This window comes from Protopterus annectens, chromosome 3.part0, assembly GCF_019279795.1.
Source record: "Protopterus annectens isolate FY-2018-M chromosome 3.part0, PAN1.0, whole genome shotgun sequence".
Taxonomy (NCBI): Eukaryota; Metazoa; Chordata; order Ceratodontiformes; family Protopteridae; genus Protopterus; species Protopterus annectens.
This window is the reverse complement of record NC_056731.1, coordinates 118,619,171-118,639,240: the sequence shown is the minus strand read 5'-3', so window position 1 is coordinate 118,639,240 and position 20,070 is coordinate 118,619,171. Positions and strand designations below refer to the sequence as shown.

General features: G+C 37.4%; 1 protein-coding gene across 1 annotated transcript in view; it reads right to left on the bottom strand.

The window, feature by feature from the left end:
* The window catches only part of LOC122796777 (macrophage mannose receptor 1-like), a 1,798,323-nt gene that overhangs the window by 778,203 nt on the left and 1,000,050 nt on the right, over positions 1–20,070 (bottom strand). Inside the window, exon 16 of the mRNA XM_044065505.1 lies at positions 10,877–10,915. Within this exon, the coding sequence (XP_043921440.1) occupies positions 10,877–10,915 (39 nt within the window). The remainder of the gene's footprint in view (positions 1–10,876; positions 10,916–20,070) is intronic.

Sequence of the window (20,070 nt, the reverse complement as noted above, 5' to 3'; positions counted from 1 at the left end):
TTATTTTGATTATGTGTAGTGATGCTTTGATATGAGTAGCTGTTGTGCTTGTACTAGTAGACATACAAATAATTGTTGCAAGGGATGAGGAGGGCGAGTTGAATTAGGGCCCGATTAGTCTGTCTTTCTGGGCAGAAATTTCTTTACTAGATCTGACAGTGGCCTGTACAGAGAAGGGGTCTACTACTGCAGCACACTGTTTTGGTAGCCCTCTAGTTTGACAGCAGATGACTCAGTATATCTGTTAGTGTTTTTTTTTTTTTTTAATTTTTATTTTTATTTTTGCTCTGCACAATTTCTCACATGAAGACAAGAAAGTCAGAGGAAATTTATCTGGTAATGTACTTACAGCAGATCTTCAAATAACCAGGCAACCCTTATAGCTTAGTTGTTTAATGTCAGAATTAGGGTTATCACCTAGAAATTGTATAAATCTATAGTAAACAGTAAAGCAAACCCAAATGTGCCACCAGTGGCTTGGTGGTCAGAGGTACTATGCAGGTTTGAAAAATAGTATGAGCATTCCTGTACAGCTATTTGCTTTAATCCTAGCGTTTATGAGCTAGAGGAGCCGGGAAGAAGTGGGTGACAAATGTGTGACTTACATCGATGTACTAACCAGGGGAGGGAAAGTTATGGTGATGCTTCCTGCTATTTTCAGGGAAGTGGAATAGCCCATTTTCCAAAGAATAGGCCTCAAATAGTGAGATACAAAAGTGGATCCACCAAAGCCAGTACTGTAGTCCTTGTGGAGGTGTGTCAAAGGGCAGGCATTGCTTCTGTATCAGGGGCACAGGCAGTTTCTCTGCAGTTACGCAGAGTCCACACCACCACCATTGGTGGTGCAGGCTGCATCCATTAAATGCTTTAATGGCTACCAGCATGACAGCTCTGGAATCAGCTCTCACCTCATTGGGAAGTAATGGAATTGGAACAGCTCTCATCTCATGATGAATGAATTGGACAATAAATGATGGGGAGATTATGGCTGACAGGCAGCAGGGTACAAAAAGGCCAGTATAAAAACCCAAATGTCTAACTTCCTTTCATACCCTTTAATTTAGTCTTGTAGAATCTACAGTGAAATTGTTTAATAATTTGTAAACTTCTCTATGGTTGTCAGTTATTGCTCTTAAAGACTACTTAATGTTAATATGTGCAGTTAGGTGGTAGAGTAAACTGCAACTTAATTTCTCACTGAATACAAGCAATGAATCTTTAAATTTGTAAGCAACAGCTATTCTGATCCAAACTTCTTCTGAAACTCCCTCTACCAGAGTATAACAAACACTGTCTTCTTGACTTTTCCATTTTTTTATGTTGGTGTTAGTTACCTAATGGTAATCTCATGATCACTGTGTTATACCTTTCTTTATTGCACTAGTCTCACAACCTGCATCATTTGTAGTGTTACAGCTTTTTGGTGGCGTCTATATCATAACATCGACAGCACGCAAGGAAAGAATGCGATAAAATGGCCATTCGCTATTGTAAGCTTTCAACAATTAGGTGTCGATGTATAAGCATTTAACAACCTAAGCTGTTGACAATACAATAGGAACCCTTTTGGTGGTCCTGTACTTCCTTCTCCTCCTAAACAATCTCACTATAATGGAAGCAAATAAATCTGGAGAATTATAAGTCTTAAATCATTTTTTCTGCTAATTCCCTGCAAGATAAGTTCTTCAAAAGAGAGTCTTTGCAAAGACCAGATTATAAAAACAGGGTGCACTGCAGCATGCAAGGCAGATGTGAGGAGATTTTACCTTCATGAAAACACTGCCAAATGGCCCTTTGAACATGTTTTTCACTTTAAAATATATTTATTAATTCCTTTCTTGAAAAATTGCTGGAGTTTACACAATAACTATTAATAGTTAATAATTTAGCTAGAGGAACCTGTTGGCTGACAATAATAAAAGAGAGTGAATGATCGTATGTATGCTCTTACACTGACATCGTTGGTGTGGAGAGGTCAAGAGAGATCACATGACCATGTGCTGTATAATAAAGAGGAAGCGAGGGTTGTTCCCCTCTTCCATTTTTAACCAGATTGATTGCCTTCACATGTGTTTATTTTCCATTGTAAATGTATGTCTAACCCGACTTTCTTACCCTTAAGATGATACCGCCAACAGGTTATGGGCCCAGGATGGAAGTAGGAAGTCAATGGCATAGACTATGTTTCGACTAAGATGAGAAGAATTACGAGTTGTAGGAGACAAAATTTCTGGGACACCTGTGCTTGCTAGGGTTGAAAGATGCCATTTTGGGAAATGTGCAGCAGGACGCAGAAGACGATGAGAATGAGGAGGAAGGTGACGACGATGCTGCAAAAAATGAGGAGGCATATGCAGAACTAATACAGTTCTTGGTCAACAAAAGTTTGTCCCTCATCATGACAGAAGCCGCAGACGATGGTAGAGAAGCACTTCAGATGCTGAGAGACCATTATGCCAGGAAAGGGAAGCCATGGGTAATTAGCCTATACACTGGATTAACAAGCCTCCAGAAGGCCACCAGTGAAAGTGTCACAGAGTATATTATTAGGGCTGAGACAGCCATTACGGCACTTAGAAATACTGGGGAGAAGCTCAGTGATGGATTACTAATTCCAATGATTCTGAAAGGGTTGCCTGAAACTTTTAAACCATTTGCAGTCCACATCACACAAGATGATGATATGTTGAGCTTTGGTGAGTTCAAAACAAGGTTGAGAAGCTATGAACATACCGAGAAATTTAATGCCAATGTAAGTAATGATAATGTGATGAAAGCAAGTGGCCTTGGGGAAAGAGTAAAAGCAGAGATTATATGCTATAACTATGGCAAAAAGGGACACAAGGCACGAGAATGCCGGAGAGAATATAAAGGCCAGAGACAGTGGTGTAGTTTGTGTAAAATCTCTAGCCACAGGAACAGTAATTTTAGACAAAAGAAAGACAATGTAAAACAAGCAACTGACGAGGATGATCACACATTTGTCTTCAGAATAAATGAGCATCAGATTCATGAATTAAAACAGAAGGGATTAATGGTGGACACTGGCGCCACATCACACATAATTAATGACCTGAAAAAGTTTAAATACTTTGATGCAACTTTCCAACCGGAGGAACACATTGTGGAATTAGCTGACAGAACAAGAACCTGTGGGGCCGCACAGAAGAGAGGTAACGCAGAGGTATGGCTGCTAAACACAGAGGGGTGCAAAGTAAAGGTGATGATGACTCAGGCGCTGTACATCCCGACGTATCCACAAAGCCTTTTTTTCTGTTAAGGCAGCAACGTCCATGGGGACCTCGATCAACTTTAAACAAGGCCGGGACCAACTCATCTATAAAAATGGCACCAGGTTTGACATAATTGAGTGTGACAGACTCTATTGTTGAGACACATATAAAAACGGCACCAGGTTTGACATAATTGAGTGTGATAGACTCTATTATTTAGACACATATGAGGAAGAAAACAATAGTGATATACATTATGATGCATCTCAGAGCTGTTATGACATTCAAGCATGGCATAAAATGCTTGGTCACTGTAATTCTGAAGATGTGTCAAAATTAGAAAAAGTGGTAAAAGGAATGAAAATTAAAGGTAAAGTTGAGAGACCTAACCTAGATTGTGAAACCTGTATGCAAGGGAAATCTGTACAGAGCAGAAACAGAGAACTAGATGCAAGAGCAAAAGCTGTGTTTGAACTAGTCCATACTGATTTGGCAGGCCCAATTGAGCCAGTAGCAAAAGATGGCTTTAAGTACACTTTAGCATTTATTGATGACTATTTGGGTGTAATATCTGTCTACTTTCTGAAAGCCAAGAGTGATACAGTCAAGGTGACTGAAAAGTTTATTGCAGATTCAGCCCCTTATAGGAAGGTAAAGTGTATCAAATCAGATAATGGCACTGAGTTCATGTCGAAAGACTTTCAGTCAATATTGAGTAAAAATGTTATAAGGCACGAAACTTCCGCACCTTACTAACCCCCTCAGAATGGGACAACAGAGAGAAATTGGAGACCACTGTTCGAAATGGCAAGGTGTATGTTGATAGAGAGTGACTTACCTAAAGAGTTGTGGACATACGCAGCAATGACTGCTGCTTTTATAAGCAACAGATGTTATAACAGGCTTGTGGGGCAGACCACATTCTTTATGCTAACAGGGAAGAAACCTGATCTTTCAAGGATGAGAGAATTTGGATCAGTGTGTTATGCATACAGACAATATAAAAAGAAGTTAGATCCAAGATGTGATAAGAGGATCTTTGTTGGATATGATAAAAACAGTCCATCATATCTGGTCTGTTATCCTGACACAGGAAGGGTCCTTAGACATAGGTTAGTCAAGTTCTTTACTAAGAATGTAGCTGAATGCCAGATTCAGACAGCCCCAGAAGTGATGAATGAAGATTTTAATACCAGAAGAAGTGTGCATGTTATGTCAGAATCAAAAGCTGATAGTCAGATCGCAAAAGAAATACAAGTGAATGACACTGAATCTATAGTGAATGAAGGAGACACAAAAATAAGGCAAGAAGAGGAAAGGCAGGATACATACTACTCCAAGAGAGAGAAAAAAACACCTGCATACTTGTAGGACTATGAGCGTAAAGTTAAAACGACGATTATGTGACAGTTAATGTTAACTATTGTTACAGATTAATATGCAATACACCGCAGAGCTAAAGAAGCCATGACTTCGTCTAACTCGGAAAACTGGGTCAAAGCCATGAAAGGAGGAACTTAAGTCTTTAAAGGAAAACAACACATTTACACTTACCACACTACCAGAAGATAAAAATGCAGTGGGGGGTAGATGGGTTTTCACTGTGAAAGACAATGCAGATAATACTGAGACTTACAAAGCCAGATATGCAGCTAAAGGCTACAGTCAAGTCACTGGTATAGATTATAATGAAACATTTGCACCAACTGCGAGTATGACATCTGTACGCAGTCTAATGCAGATGACAGCTCAGTACGATTTAGAATTGCACCAGATGGATGTACAAATGGCCTATTTACATGCTCCTATTGACTGTGAGGTGTATATGGAGCAACCTGAAGGTTTTGAAAAGAAATCAAATAAAGATGAAAAACTGGTTTGTAAACTGAATAAGTCATTATACGGATTAAAACAATCAGGACATAACTGGAACAAAATGTTGCACGATTATCTTTGTGAAAATAGTTTTATCAAAAACCCCGCAGACCACTGTGTATACACTAGACAAGTTAAAAATGAGAAAACAGTCCTAATTATATGGGTTGACGATCTCATTATAGCAGCTAGTGACAATGAATCACTAAACAATGTAAAGGAAATGCTCAAAGCTAAATTTAAAATAAAAGATCCGGGAAAGCTAAGACATTTTCTAGGCATTGACTTTACCCAGAATAGTGGTGAAGTAAAGATGAACCAAAAGAGGTACATCAAGAAAATTCTTGAGAAATTTGGTATGTCTAATTGTAAAGTAAGAAGTACCCCTTCCGAACAAAAAACAAGCTTTGAATGTGACAGTGAATCTACAGATCCAAGAAAATATTATGAGCTTGTGGGTAGTTAGATACATGTTATGACACGCACGAGACCTGATCTTAGCTGGATTGTAAGTAAACTTTCACAATATTTGTCACAACCGAGTGAATCTCATTTAATGCTAGCCAAACGTGTTAAGATACTTAAAAGGTACATTGGACAGAGAGCTGTGTTACAAGAAAAGTGAAGGGAAACTTCAGCTTGTAGCATACAGTGATGCAGATTGGGCAACAGATCAAAATGATAGGTGTAGTACAACAGGTTACAGCTTTAGCCTCAATAGAGATGGGCCTGTTATTTCATAGAAATCAAAGAAGCAACAAACAGTGGCTTTATCTACATGTGAGTCAGAGTACATGGCATTGGCAGCAGCAACACAGGAGAGTCTGTACCTTGTGCAGCTGTCGAGTGGAATGGATGGAGAGTGCAAGTGTGTGCCAGTAACAATATTTGAGGACAATCTCGGAGCAATCGCTTTGTCAAAGAATCCAGTAAGCCGACAGAGATGTAAACATGTTGACATTAAGTATAATTTTGTCAGGTCAGCACTTAATGATGACAAAATAAGCATTGAATATTGTCAGACAACGGATATGGTTGCAGATATCTTTATTAAACCTGCTACGAAATCGAAGATTGAAAAGTTCATGTATTGTGTATTTGGAATATGAAGGTAAAGTTATCCAAAAAATGTTCTTAAAATGTATTTGTATACAGCATAAGAGCAAGTGGTGGTGTTGGCTGAAAATAATAAAAGAGAGTGAATGATCGTATGTGTGCTCGTACACTGACGTCGTTGGTGTGGAAATGTCAAGAGAGATCACATGACCATGTGCTCTATAATAAAGGAGGAAGTGAGGGTTGTTCCCCTCTTCCATTTTTAACCAGATTGATTGCCTTCACATGTGTTTATTTTCCATTGTAAATGTATGACTAACCAGACTTTCTTACCCTTAAGATGATACCGCCAACAGAACTACAGTATGTTTCATATCTTCCCCTTTCCATCCACATACTCCGCATCACTCATTTGCCACCATGCAGAAAAAGTGCCAGATCTTATCACTGAAATCTACTGAACTTACTATGTAGTTTTTCCCCTAACTGTTAATTAGAAGAATGTAGTTCCCCTAAATGGTATGTTTATTTTTTTCATTAGTTTTAACAGTATTATGGTGCCTGGTTACAGAAAATTCTGAAGTGATCTTCAGTGCATCTGGTAATAGTCTTGATCATGTCTGATGTCACATCTGCTATAGACAGGGAAGTGTGATTGCCTGTACAATAGTAGTCAGGTAATGCCAGTAATCCTTCCTAATAAAGCACAGCAATTACTTTGAATCGGGAGATTGGATTTATGGTGCAGTGACAGCATGACATCAGTTATCCTAATTATCATCAGACCAGTTACAGTCTCTAACAGAAGTCAATCTGTCTTATACCAGTTTCATGGGATGTTATGTTTATTTATCCATTCACTAATTCTCCTGTTTGTGACCGGCAGGCCTTCACACATTGTTGTGATAGCAGTGATCTTTCTAAATTTGTACAGTGATTAGAAAGTGAATGCTGTGACCTAGTCCACAGTATAGCAATCACGTGACTGCAGAAACCATACCAGAAGACACACGATACAAACAGATTGAAACAGGGAAACCGTGTGTAAAAGTAATAGTCAGGTAGTAACAGTGACACTGCTTAATGTCAAAACACTGGCAGTGCAGAATGGGGGTGCCCCTTACAGGTAAAGTCACCTAGTGAAAGCTGTGGCACCATCTGTTATCACAAAAATTACACAGTAAAGCAAGAGGTGCCTTTAATTGAAGAGAGACTTCATCTTGCCTTATGTCTTGTTCCATGATTATCTTGTATTTATTTATTTCAGTACCCTTCCTATATGCCATTACATTTTCCTTCAGAAACTCATCACTACTTTATTTCCCAAAGTCCTTTTATGTAACAATGAACAAAGCATTTCTAAAAAAACTGTACTCTAATACAACACCATATGATTCTACAGCTTTCTAATAATAGCATATCTCCGGCCTGTCAGTCTACACAGAATAAAAAAGTCTCCTGTCATTCATTCTATACAGAATCAAGAAGTAGTTAAAGCAAATTGAATTTAAAGACATTCACTATCCATGTAGCATATCCCTTGACCACTTAGTGTAAGAAATGTTGACAAAGCCAAATATAATGTGATGACAAAGATCCAAAGTCAGGGACAGAATTTAATTATTGCTCTTCTGAACTTAGAAGGTACTAGAATAACATGTTTTGCATTTACATGCATTTTCTGAGGGATATGAATTCTGAAACTTTAATTCTGGACATTTGGTAATTTTAGTCTTCAGTGCTTTGCCAGAAAATCACAGATTTTATGAGGAACAGACCAAAAAGATCAGGCAAAAATCTGGACATTCTGCAAAAATCTGAATGGTTTAGAGGTATGCCATGCTGTCATATTATTTATGTTTTCATCTTTTATAGATTTATAAAAGCATGCTGTGGAAATGAAAGAATCCTATCTGAAATATACAAATTTTGTGAAGTGTGTAGCAATACAATGTACGATGCAGGTCTGGAAAGTAGCATGACCATTCCTTTACAACTATTTGGTTTAAAACTAGCTTTTCAAGACAAACTTATCAAACAGCAATTTCATTGACAGACATCTCAGTGGCTTTTTACAATATGCTTTCTTTTAGTGTGGAGACATAGTAGTGTTGGCAGAGACTACTGAAGCTTGGAATTTCTATGATCTCCATCCCGTAGTGGCACAGAGTTGATAATCAATGTTTTGATAGTTGTGTGCACAGTAAAAGATGAAAAGGCAAAACTTGCTCACAGTCAATATGTTGAAAAATAAAGGAAGATACAGAAAGAAAGAAAGAAAAAAAGAGACATTGCCAAATATACATGTAAAAGCAGACTTTAAACCACATGACAAATCCTTTGTCAGAAAAGAATCCATGATTTTTATTTTTCTTCCTATAATCAGCTGATGATATAGTCTATCTCACTCCTCTGACTGAGTACATGTATATCAGTTGTTTCTAAGTTGCAGAACAAGTCTGATTTATGTATTTTCTAAAATGTGTGATATTTGTAGTAAAACAATGACATAGACCATCATTAAAATGCATATGATACTGTATGTAGAGATTTCTAATTCTTTAGAAAATTAACTTTAATACAATACAATATGTTTTACTTGCTTAAGTGAATAATTATGTTACTTAAAAAGTGTCTGTGATTCCCGACATTTGTCCCTGTTCATTTTTGACTTAGCCTTTGGTTCACAGGCTCATAGGTGATCACTAAGCTAATGACCCCAAAGGGCCCTTTTAAGCCTAACCATGCTTCCCAAGTGTATTTGGCAGGGTTTGATACCCCTCACATTATAAGGGGTATACTTAGGGTATGAATGGTTGAGCCATTACAGGCTTTCTAATAAGGAAAGGGTTGACAGACCAGGGGTGAATTTACAATTACCTATCCACTGATTAAGCATGAGCATGAATGTGTGCAAGGAGATACTCCACTTCGCATGGATGAGAAGCCTGTACCAAAGAAAAGTTGATATCTGAGACACCTACTTATCCATCTGACATGTCCTGTTTTTAGTTGCAGTTGAGGTTCAGATCCTTAGATTAGGTGTTTCTGATGCTATCAGTTTTATAGATGTGCAACAGGTCCATCAGGGCTGGATCAGAGGATCCTTTGAAGGCCAAGCATAGATTGCTCTTTGACAATCTGTAGGTGACCAAGTATAAGTTTAAGGCCTTGAGTCAGTCCATGTAGGACATGTTTCTACACCATGTTTACTTTTAGTGAGGAATCTCTTTGGGCACCCTAGTCCTGCATATACCTCGTCAGGTACATACCAAAGGGGGCATTGTACTCAGTGAATGACCTGATCACGGCCAAATGCAACAGAACTATGAAATCTTTGGACCTAGATGGCATAGCTTTGTTTACAAGTTTCGCATCATAGAATTATTTCCTTATTACAGTAGGCACATGAGGGTCATAGACCAGGTCACTATCTGTAGACATTCTCAAAATCCCTGACCACAGCGTCAGCTCTAATGGGTATATTATTAATGCAGTAATTTTCAAGTGTTGTCACATTTCTAAATAATACTATTATGCATTTTTTGTCATTGTGTTTAAATTGACTGTGGCATCAGTTATTTGCCTGGGCCAGGCCTTCTTGGAAGATGCCTGTGTCTTTGCAGGATTCTATGATTATATCTAGTTAGCAATCATCTGTGACCTTGGCCAGCCAGAGGACTTTGATATTGGCCTGTACTTCAGAGTAGATGCCAAAAGGGAGCGGCACCAGCAAACAACCCTGAAGGACTAAGTACTAGGCTAGCTACTATATGACTCACCTGTGATACCTGACATAGAAAGCCAAGGGCTATGATTCATTTGCTCAGCAGTTTTAAACCCAGGATTGGTTTGCTTGCTATCCTAGAAAAAGAAACCAGTGTGTGTTTTTCTATTCTGAAATCTAAATCATTGTTCCACAAAAACAATGTATCTTCTATTCCTAAATATATAGTATGGAATTATATAGCTCAAATTTTTCCACTAAGTCTCCAAGGCACAAGGGTTTTAAATAATGAGATGTGAATGTCCAGAATCAGGGACAATGTTTTGAATACTAGTCCAATTTACTTCGAGATTTAACAAAACAACAAATTTGGCATCTACATGTATTTTCTGCAAACTATGAAGTAAGAAACCATAATGTCTGTTATTGGAAAATGACTGTCATCCTCAGTAATTTACATAAAAATCAACTACAAGGAACATATTAAAAATATGACACAAAATCAGAGACATTCTGCTAAATCAGGAAGACTTTTGAGCTAAGATTGAAGACATGGCAGAGTATTAAAAAAGTCAAAAAGTAGATGGTACATTTACTTTGATAAATAAACTCTGTTGCACATTCCAGTTTTCAACAATACAATATAATACATTAAAAAATGCATATTTCTGTTATGTTTGACAAACGACCTCCTCCCACATATGTATTTTATCTGTGGCATTCAAAAGACATGTGTGAATGGGCATGCCTTCATTGAAGGTTGGGCGTCGAGCTGGCACCTCTGCACCATAAAAAATATCTACTGCCAATCATTAGCGGACCGGAGTTCTGCTGTAGTGACCCCTAACCGGGAAAAGCCGAAAGAAGAACAACAACTCAATTTAGTTTTTATACTGACTTATAATCTGTACATAATGTCTGTATCTGCAAATCTAGAGTTAGATGCAGTGCTGCAGCCAAAAATTTAACAAATGGAAACACTTACCTGGAAGTGACACATTAGGCAGAGTTTTTACTTCAGCACCTAATAAAGAAATAAGATTGCAAATGTTATAAGAATACATAAGAATACAACTGGTTCATTTTGACTGTTTAATATGCTCACAAAAGGTATGACTTTTTGCATCTATTTAAGTATCATTCACAATAAATTCATTCATATTGTGATAACACAGAAGCAAAAGCAATGAGTGTATAACCATAAAGTATTTAATTAGATTTATTTACTACAACTTTGTTCTCCAGAAACAGATTTGTATCAATAAAACTGATCTCAGTGTATAGCTTCTGTACCTTGTATACTAAAATTGTTTTGCAAATGAAAAGCTGTAAATGTAATTGCTGTTATCAAGCAAGGCAGTACACAGTGAATTAGGTAAAAATACATTTCTAAGCTGGTGTATGTGCATGTACATGCAAGCTCATGTCCCCTGCTATTGAAGGATCAAGTAATACAACATTACAGCAAGCAACCACTAGAAGTAAATGAAAAACGTGTTGCTTATTAGTGATTTCAGGGTTTCCACTGTCACGCACCAAGTTACAAGTCTCTAAGGAATCAATCTGCTAAGCCATCAACCTCAAAATAAATAAATAAAAGTCTTTCACAAACATGAAAAAGCTAGATGTCTTCCAAAAGAAAGCAATGATTTCATAAGGAAAATATAAATCAGGGAGTTTTAACTTTGAAAAAACAAAACAAAATTCACAGCAGCTTCCAAATAAAACGTGTAATCCACAAAATGAAGCAGCTTTTCAGGCAAAACAATAAAGCCCTGAGCTGGGCAAGCTTAGAAAATTGTGAAAAAAACCCACAGATGGCTAGGCACACTTCAGTTCACTTTATTCCACAGAAACACAGCACATTAACGCTCCACCATACATTTTCATTTTAAAAATCACTTCCTCAGATGTGGGCTGCTCAAACTACTAGTGCTTTTATACCATTCACTTAATTACATTGATTAGGTTATTTAATTAATTGAAAGGTTAATTTAGTTTAAAACCAAAAACTTTTCTTGTTGCATCTCTCTGTGTTGCCACTTTCTGCTCCAGAGGAGTGGTGTCAGCCACCCCAGCCACTGTCCCAAGAACTGACATGAGTGGTCAGTCACTGTACCAAGAACTGGCATCAGTGGTTAGTCCCTGTCCCAAGAAATGGCATCAGTGGAAGTGGAATATCAGGGAGGGGGACCATCCAACCCACTGCAAAAGCCCTTGCAGAGGAATTTCTGGGGTAAGCATGCCTCCATATCAGAAGAAGAGGTCCTTCTACTGTGATATGGAGTCCATGTCACCACCAAAATGCCTTAATGGTGGACAGCATGATGGCTGCACAATCAGCTCTCACCTCATGGAGAATAGATAGGCTGGGAGCAGCTCTCACCTCATGGGGAATGAATGGGCGAATAGATCATGGGAGGTAAGGATCAGAGGCAGTGGGATGCCAAAAATATTCAGAAAGAAAAACAATCAGAAACATCTGTGATGTGACTACCATCCATGTATGGTAATAGGCCAGGGCATGAGAGCATCGCGACTCCATGTAGATGACAAAGATTTTGACCGATTTTGACTGAGAACTTTTGAAATTAGGTAACATGTTTAGAGACAGGGGTTACAAAGACAATGATGTGACATCAGAGTTAAATAAGGTCAGGAATATGTGAGGGGGTCCAGCAAAACCATACTTCTCTTAAAGAGATAACATATCAGTGCCTATTGAACAAACCAAAAACAATGTCCTGAGGATGTCACTTCACTTTAGCAGCAACTGTAAGGGAATAACAGAAATTAAGAGATATTGGGACATGCTAGTGGTTGAACCCATGGTTAGGAGTTTGGTGGGTGATACTCCGAAGTTTATATTCAAGAATAAAAAGAATATAAGGAAAATGTTGTGTTATCCTAAGAAGATATGTAATGATACAAATAGAGTAAATCAGTGCCCAGGCACAAAACCATGTAATCACTGTAATTACTGCTCCTTCATAAGTCCATCCTCTGAGTTCGTACATCCTGATACAGGATATTTATATAAGTTCCAAGCTATAGCTGATTGTAACACCAAGCATGTGGTTTACCTGGCAGTTTGCCAGGAATGCCTAGCATCTTACCTTAGTAAAACAGATAGGGAACTTGGGGTATGAATCAGAGAGCATGCATACCATATACGCATCTCTTCTACAAATAATGCACTGGCAAAACATGTCAGTGAAAGAGGTAGTAGCCATATAGTTACATTTATGGCAGTAGAAGTACTATCAGAGAGTAAACAGATGGGTGACATTAAAACACACACAGAATCTGTTGAAGCCAGTTGGATCATAAGGATGCATGTTGATGGGAAGTGGGTTAAATGACAGGGTTTCACTTAAACCATTCTTGAAGTTAAGAGGGCTACATTGATTAGTTAATTGATTAATTGTTGGTTTTATGTGTTTTGATTGGTCACTTGATTTTTAAAAATGCTGTTGTATTTCTGTTATGGATTAAAGAAGCAATGAGATACATTGTGAAAGTGTTAACCTCTGGATTTATTGAAGCTTTGTTTTAACTTTTTTGACTGCCTGTAGCTTGTAAAGACCAGACTGTGCATTGGTATTCCTTTTTACCTTTATGTGTATATCATAGGACACTTTATAAGGAATTCCTACAACCTAAGACCAGTTTTTATTTTATTGTATTATATTCTAATTGTTCAAGTAAGGATAAATATGAATACCATAGAAGTCTGAAGAAGGTTATGACTTAGGCAAGTCACTTTGTGAAGACTATTAGATTATTTGAAAGACCAAAAATTAAACATACAACAAAATATAATCCCAAGACAAAAAAAATCTTAGAAAAAGCCTATTTTTTATGAGTAGAAATGTGCAGGTGTCATAGTATTAGTAGCGCCACAGGCCTATAAGGCCATTTAAAGTGTAGACTCACAGATTTCATAAGAGTTCTTTCATTCTTTCATGTAGTTATCCAGTTTTACTTTAAATGTGTCCATGCTATTAGAGTTCCTAACTTCAATGGGTAATTTATCCCTATGCATTGCTACTAACTTTGTAAAATTGCTATCTTATCTATAGGTTCTGTTAATGTTCAATCACAAATAAAAGATCTCTCTCTCTCTCTCTCTCTCTCTCTCTCAGTTTATTAGATGGAGTCTCAGTAAATTGCCTAATTTCACTTCTTAAGTTGGCATTTAATATAGCTCTCTTTGCAACACACACCTTAACCCTAAAAAGCCTATCCAGGACACTGTATAATTAGATCCATTTCAATCTATCTGTTTAGGATAAACTCCTAATACTGCATACCTTTTTAGTGTAACAGCTCAGAACAAGTTGTAAGTTCATATATCTAGTCCAGACAAATGGCACAAAACTAGGTTATATTCTTCTATTGGTTTTATGGTGAAAACAAACAAGGTTCTAAGTGTATCTATATCCAAGGAATCCATGACATGTTTTCTAGTATACAGACCCAGTCAATAGCAACACCCAAATATTTAATACACAGTACCAGCACCAATCTGAATGTTAATGTCAACACTTTACACCATGTGATACTATTTTGTTTGTGTTTATATTAAACCTCGAGTCTGTTTTTAAAACTCATGCTTCAAGTGAGCTCAGATACTCATTTAAGGCATTAATGTCATAGAGATCAAGTAATATGGCTCAAATCTTGCAATCACCTGCATACTTAGAAAATTAAAAATTCTACTTGTTTGGAAATTAAAATATTGAATAAAACAGGACTCAGTACAGAGCTCTGAGAAACTCTTTTAGAAAATATTTTTCCATGATGATTTTATATTGTGTTAGACAACTCTTAACTGTCACTCGATATGATAATGTAATGATTTATTCCTAATTTAGTCATACTCTCTATTATTTTATCATGTAAAATACATATGCTTTTGAAATATTGAAATAGATTGCAAAACATTATTTTCTTCCAGGAGAGAGGAAAGCCTATCATAATATTTTATACGAGATGTTAGGGTAATTGGTTGATAACTTGACATGTCATATTTGTTACCCCCCTTTACAGGTGGGAATAACTTATACTTTCTTCCACTCATTTGGAACCACAGAGTATCTTAGAAAGCTATTCAAATTTACACCAATAATAATACATCAGAGGAAATAATATTTATCATTTGACATGAAATATTATTTGGACCAGTCAAACATCAGCAGAAATTCTATTAAAAGAACAGTGGTAGTGAAGTTCAAAGTTGACTTTGAAGAAACTTTAGGAATAAAGGAAGTATTTGGTTTAAGAGCAATTCTATCTTTGTGAAAAAATCAACTAAATGTATCTGCAGGATAAAGTGTGTAGCTGAGAAACTTGCTTGGCTGAAGTGGAGCTATCAGAAAAAAAAAAATTTCAGGAAAGATGTTTCAAGAAAGAAGAAGAAGCAGGTTCAAAGGAGTGGTGGAATGGGGTCTTTGAGATGAGGTCTCAATGAAATGTCCCTTTGAGAAAGGTATTACAGATTTTGTAACACCTTTATTCAGTTATCACTTAAAACACAAGCAAACATACATGCTTTTATACAATTATCATCAATTCAACATGACATAAATTGCCCGGTTCTTGCCTTCCCTTAAGCCTTATTCCTCGTCCAAAGCATTATTCTTTATGCAGTCCTTCCACAATATCCATTTTGATTCTGTGCAGTTTGCTCTACCCCTTTTCTAAAGATCCCACTCCCATTTCTTTTATCTCTTGGTTTAGACTGTGTTTTCTATTTTCTAGTAAGTGCCTTTTTGGCAGCCACCAGAATTAAACTTAACAAGGCCTTACTATATCTGCGCAATTCAGATCCTGTAGCTCATCACAAAATATGATTTCTTTAGTTACAACCATTTCCTCACTCAATATTTCTAACAGAGTACTCTTTAGGAAATTTTATTAGTCTGTCAAATCATTATATTTCCAGAATACATGTTCCCATTTACCTGTTTCGTCCCCATCACACCTCCAACATTTGCCATTTATCTGAGAAAAATTCTTTGAAGTCTGCTTGGGGTATACAAATACATATGCAAACACTGCCAAGCAAAAGTCCTAAATCCTCTAGACTTTGTTGCATATTTGGGAGCCATATATATGTCCTCCCATTTTTTCCTTGTGAATTGCTTATCTAGTCTCTCTTCCCAATATTTTCCAAACTCCTCTGATTGATTCCTATAGTTATTGTGCAATATTTGACATGCCCTACTAATTATCTCTTTTTTAACAGCAGCTTCTGTTCTAGATTCACCTAAAACTCTTCCAGAGCAGGTCTTTCACTTAGGATTCCCCTATCCATTTCCCTTTGCCTATACTCTGATGTCATTCCTTGATAGGGAAGGCAGTCTCTAGCCTGCAGTCCAAATGTCTTTTGGCCACTTCCCTTTCAATTACCTTTCCCTCTCTAGTTATTTGCTGTCAGTACCTTGGTTCCTTTTTCAGTTTTCTCAAATAAATTCCAGGCTATTCCAGCATATTCTCTGTACCTATAGTTGCCGTCATCCCTATTGGTAGATTCTCCTTTCTCCATTCTCACTTTGGCTTAGTTATTAGAATACTTTCTGTTGCTTTATGAACATAATATTCTTCTGAATCTTTTGGGTTTTTAATACCATGATGGGAATGGACCCCATTCCTAAGTCAAAGTACCATTAAAGTTCATAAAGTTAGTATTGTTTCAATCTTTATTGTTAGCCAGAAGTGCTCTTCACAGCACCTGCAATGTGCCCAGTGATGAGTCCTTTTGCAATTCATATGGGGTTCCATGTATTGGTAACATATCTAAATACGATTATAGATTCTTTTTTATAAGACCTGTTGCTCTTAATACTATTGGAAATGTCTTGATATCTTTCTTCCACATTGCTCTCATTTCTGCATGCAAATCCTGATATTTTATGACTTTGTGTCTCTCTGTACATAAAACACTGTAATCACAGGGTGTGGTGATTTTAATGATCAATGCTACTTTTGTCTTCTTTTCATGGATCACTATATCAGGTTTTTTTTTTAGCATCTATCATTTGAACTGTTGGTAATGGCTGATCCCATGTGATGTAGACTTCATCATTTTCTATGATGCTTTGTGACTCATGTTTTCAGTGTTTTTCAACCACATCAATAGCATAATATTTGCACAATCCCCAGTGTAACAGTCTTGCCACATTATTATGCCTTTCAGTATATACTCCTTCTGCCATTAGTATGTTACAACCAGCAATGAGGTATGTGACTGTTTCCAATTCTGTTTTACAAAACCTACATTTGTCTGATTCTCCCACATGTTCAATGGACTTTTTAAACCACTGTGTATGTAGTCCACTATCTTGGGCCACCGATATTAACTTTTCATCTCTTGGTTTGAATTCATCTCTTCTTAACCATTCCTGCATTCATTCTTCATCAATATGAGGTTCTTCCAGAAGTTTTCTATACCTTGCAACTATATTTATGCATTTCCACATTTCTTGCCTTCTCATCTGGTCTTTCACCTTATATTCTTTCTTTTGTTTTTTGGCACATTCAGTTGCTGCCTGATTTTTACCTACTTCTGGTTTGATTTCCATTCCTGATTGATGTTGATATGCTTCTGCTAGACTAAGCAGGGAAGTCATCTTAGATTTATTCTCCTCATGTTTCAAAACGTTCACTATGTTTGGGTCTTGTGAGGTCAGCAGATATGTGTGCAGTCCAACGATTACAGATCTGTACCTGTAATCAATTTCAAGGATTCCCATACCTTCTTCCGAACGGGGAATATGTAATCTTGGTATGCACTGATTTTTTATAAATCATTTGGTGAGCATGAAGCATCTTTCTTGTTTTCCTGTCTAATCTATCCAGCACATTTTGGGGCCAGCAGTCACTCCAAAACTGTAAGGACAGGAAGAGCAAATTGGTTTATAGCTTGGATTTTGTTCCGAGATGTCAATGCTATTTTCAGGAATAATTTAAGTATTCCTTACTAAGTTTTATTCGAATTTGTTCATGTTTTATTGCTGATCCTTCATCAATTCCAAAATATTTATACACTCCCTCTTGCACTAGTTCTTTTATATCACATTCTTGTCCCAGACTGATGTTTTCTTGATGCTGCAGTTTTCCCGCTTTAAAGGTTGCTTTTGCAAAATTTTTAAGACCTTCTTATATCATGTGAAAAAGTTTTGACAACTTGCAGTTATGCTTTTAGTTCCCCATCTGATGAGCTGTACAGTTTTAGATCATCAACAAACAGAAGATGAGAAATCTTCACACTTTGTTGTTTTCTAGGAACCAAATTATAGCCATGGCCTAATCAGTTAAGTAGACGGCTTAATGGGTTAAGGCCATGGCAAAATAGCAGCAGTGACAGAGAGCAGGGACGTTGGGAGGCATACACACTGTACTGATTTCAGTACAACTTTTTTAGAAGGGGGGGTAGCTTTTTTGAAAAAAAAAAAAAACATATGTACATTTAAGGAGGTGTTGGCTCCTTTAAGGAGGATACCAGCCAGTCGGAAGTGAGCTCACATCATGTCCGGCTGGCTGCGAGTGGGAAACGAGCATTCACAAATGGAAGGCAATGCAAGCGCAACGAACAGAGGATTATTGAGGCAAGCGCAACAAACAGAGGATTATCATTGAGGCAATCAATTGAAGTAAGTGTATGCATGCAAGCGCAGATTTTGTGTGTGTCCAGCACAATCGCAAATGGCAGTTTAGTTTGAACTGATGGCAGTTGAAGTGTGATGGCAGTTGAAGTGTGTGCGATGGCAGTTTAGTAGTTTGAACTGATGACAAATGGCAGTTTAGTTTGAACTGGTGTGTGTGTGTGATGGCAATTTAGTTTGATCTGGTGTGTGTGTGATGGCAGTTTAGTTTGAACTGGTGTGTGTGTGATGGCAGTTTAGTTTGAACTGGTGTGTGCGTGATGGCAGTTTAGTTTGAACTGGTGTGTGCGTGATGGCAGTTTAGTTTGAACTGGTGTGTGTGTGATGGCAGTTTAGTTTGAACTGGTGTGTGTGTGATGGCAGTTTAGTTTGAACTGGTGTGTGTGTGATGGCAGTTTAGTTTGAACTGGTGTGTGTGTGATGGCAGTTTAGTTTGAACTTCTGTGTGTGCGATGGCAGTTTAGTTTGAACTTCTGTGTGTGTGATGGCAGTTTAGTTTGAACTGGTGTGTGTGTGATGGCAGTTTAGTTTGAACTGGTGTGTGTGTGATGGCAGTTTAGTTTGAACTGGTGTGTGAGTGATGGCAGTTTAGTTTGAACTGGTGTGTGTGTGATGGCAGTTTAGTTTGAACTGGTGTGTGTGTGATGGCAGTTTAGTTTGAACTTGTGTGTGTGTGATGGCAGTTTAGTTTGAACTTCTGTGTGTGCGATGGCAGTTTAGTTTGAACTTCTGTGTGTGTGATGGCAGTTTAGTTTGAACTGGTCTGTGTGTGATGGCAGTTTAGTTTGAACTGGTCTGTGTGTGATGGCAGTTTAGTTTGAACTTGTGTGTGTGTGATGGCAGTTTAGTTTGAACTTGTGTGTGTGTGATGGCAGTTTAGTTTGAACTTGTGTGTGTGTGTGTGATGGCAGTTTAGTTTGAACTTGTGTGTGTGTGATGGCAGTTTAGTTTGAACTTGTGTGTGTGTGATGGCAGTTTAGTTTGAACTTGTGTGTGTGTGTGATGGCAGTTTAGTTTGAACTTGTGTGTGTGTGTGATGGCAGTTTAGTTTGAGTGTGTGCGTGCGTGCGTGTGTGTGTTTGTGTGTGTGTGTGTGTGTCTGTGTGTGTGTGTGTGTGTGTGTGTGTGTGTGTGTGTGTGTGTGTGTGTGTGTGTGTGTGTGTGCTGATGGGAAGTGGGTTAAATGACAGGGTTTCACTTAAACCATTCTTGAAGTTAAGAGGGCTACATTGATTAGTTAATTGATTAATTGTTGGTTTTATGTGTTTTGATTGGTCACTTGATTTTTAAAAATGCTGTTTTATTTCTGTTATGGATTAAAGAAGCAATGAGATACATTGTGAAAGTGCTAACCTCTGGATTTATTGAAGCTTTGTTTTAACTTTTTTGACTGCCTGTAGCTTGTAAAGACCAGACCGTGCATTGGTATTCCTTTTTACCTTTATGTGTATATCATAGGACACTTTACTAAGGAATTCCTACAACCTAAGACCAGTTTTTATTTTATTGT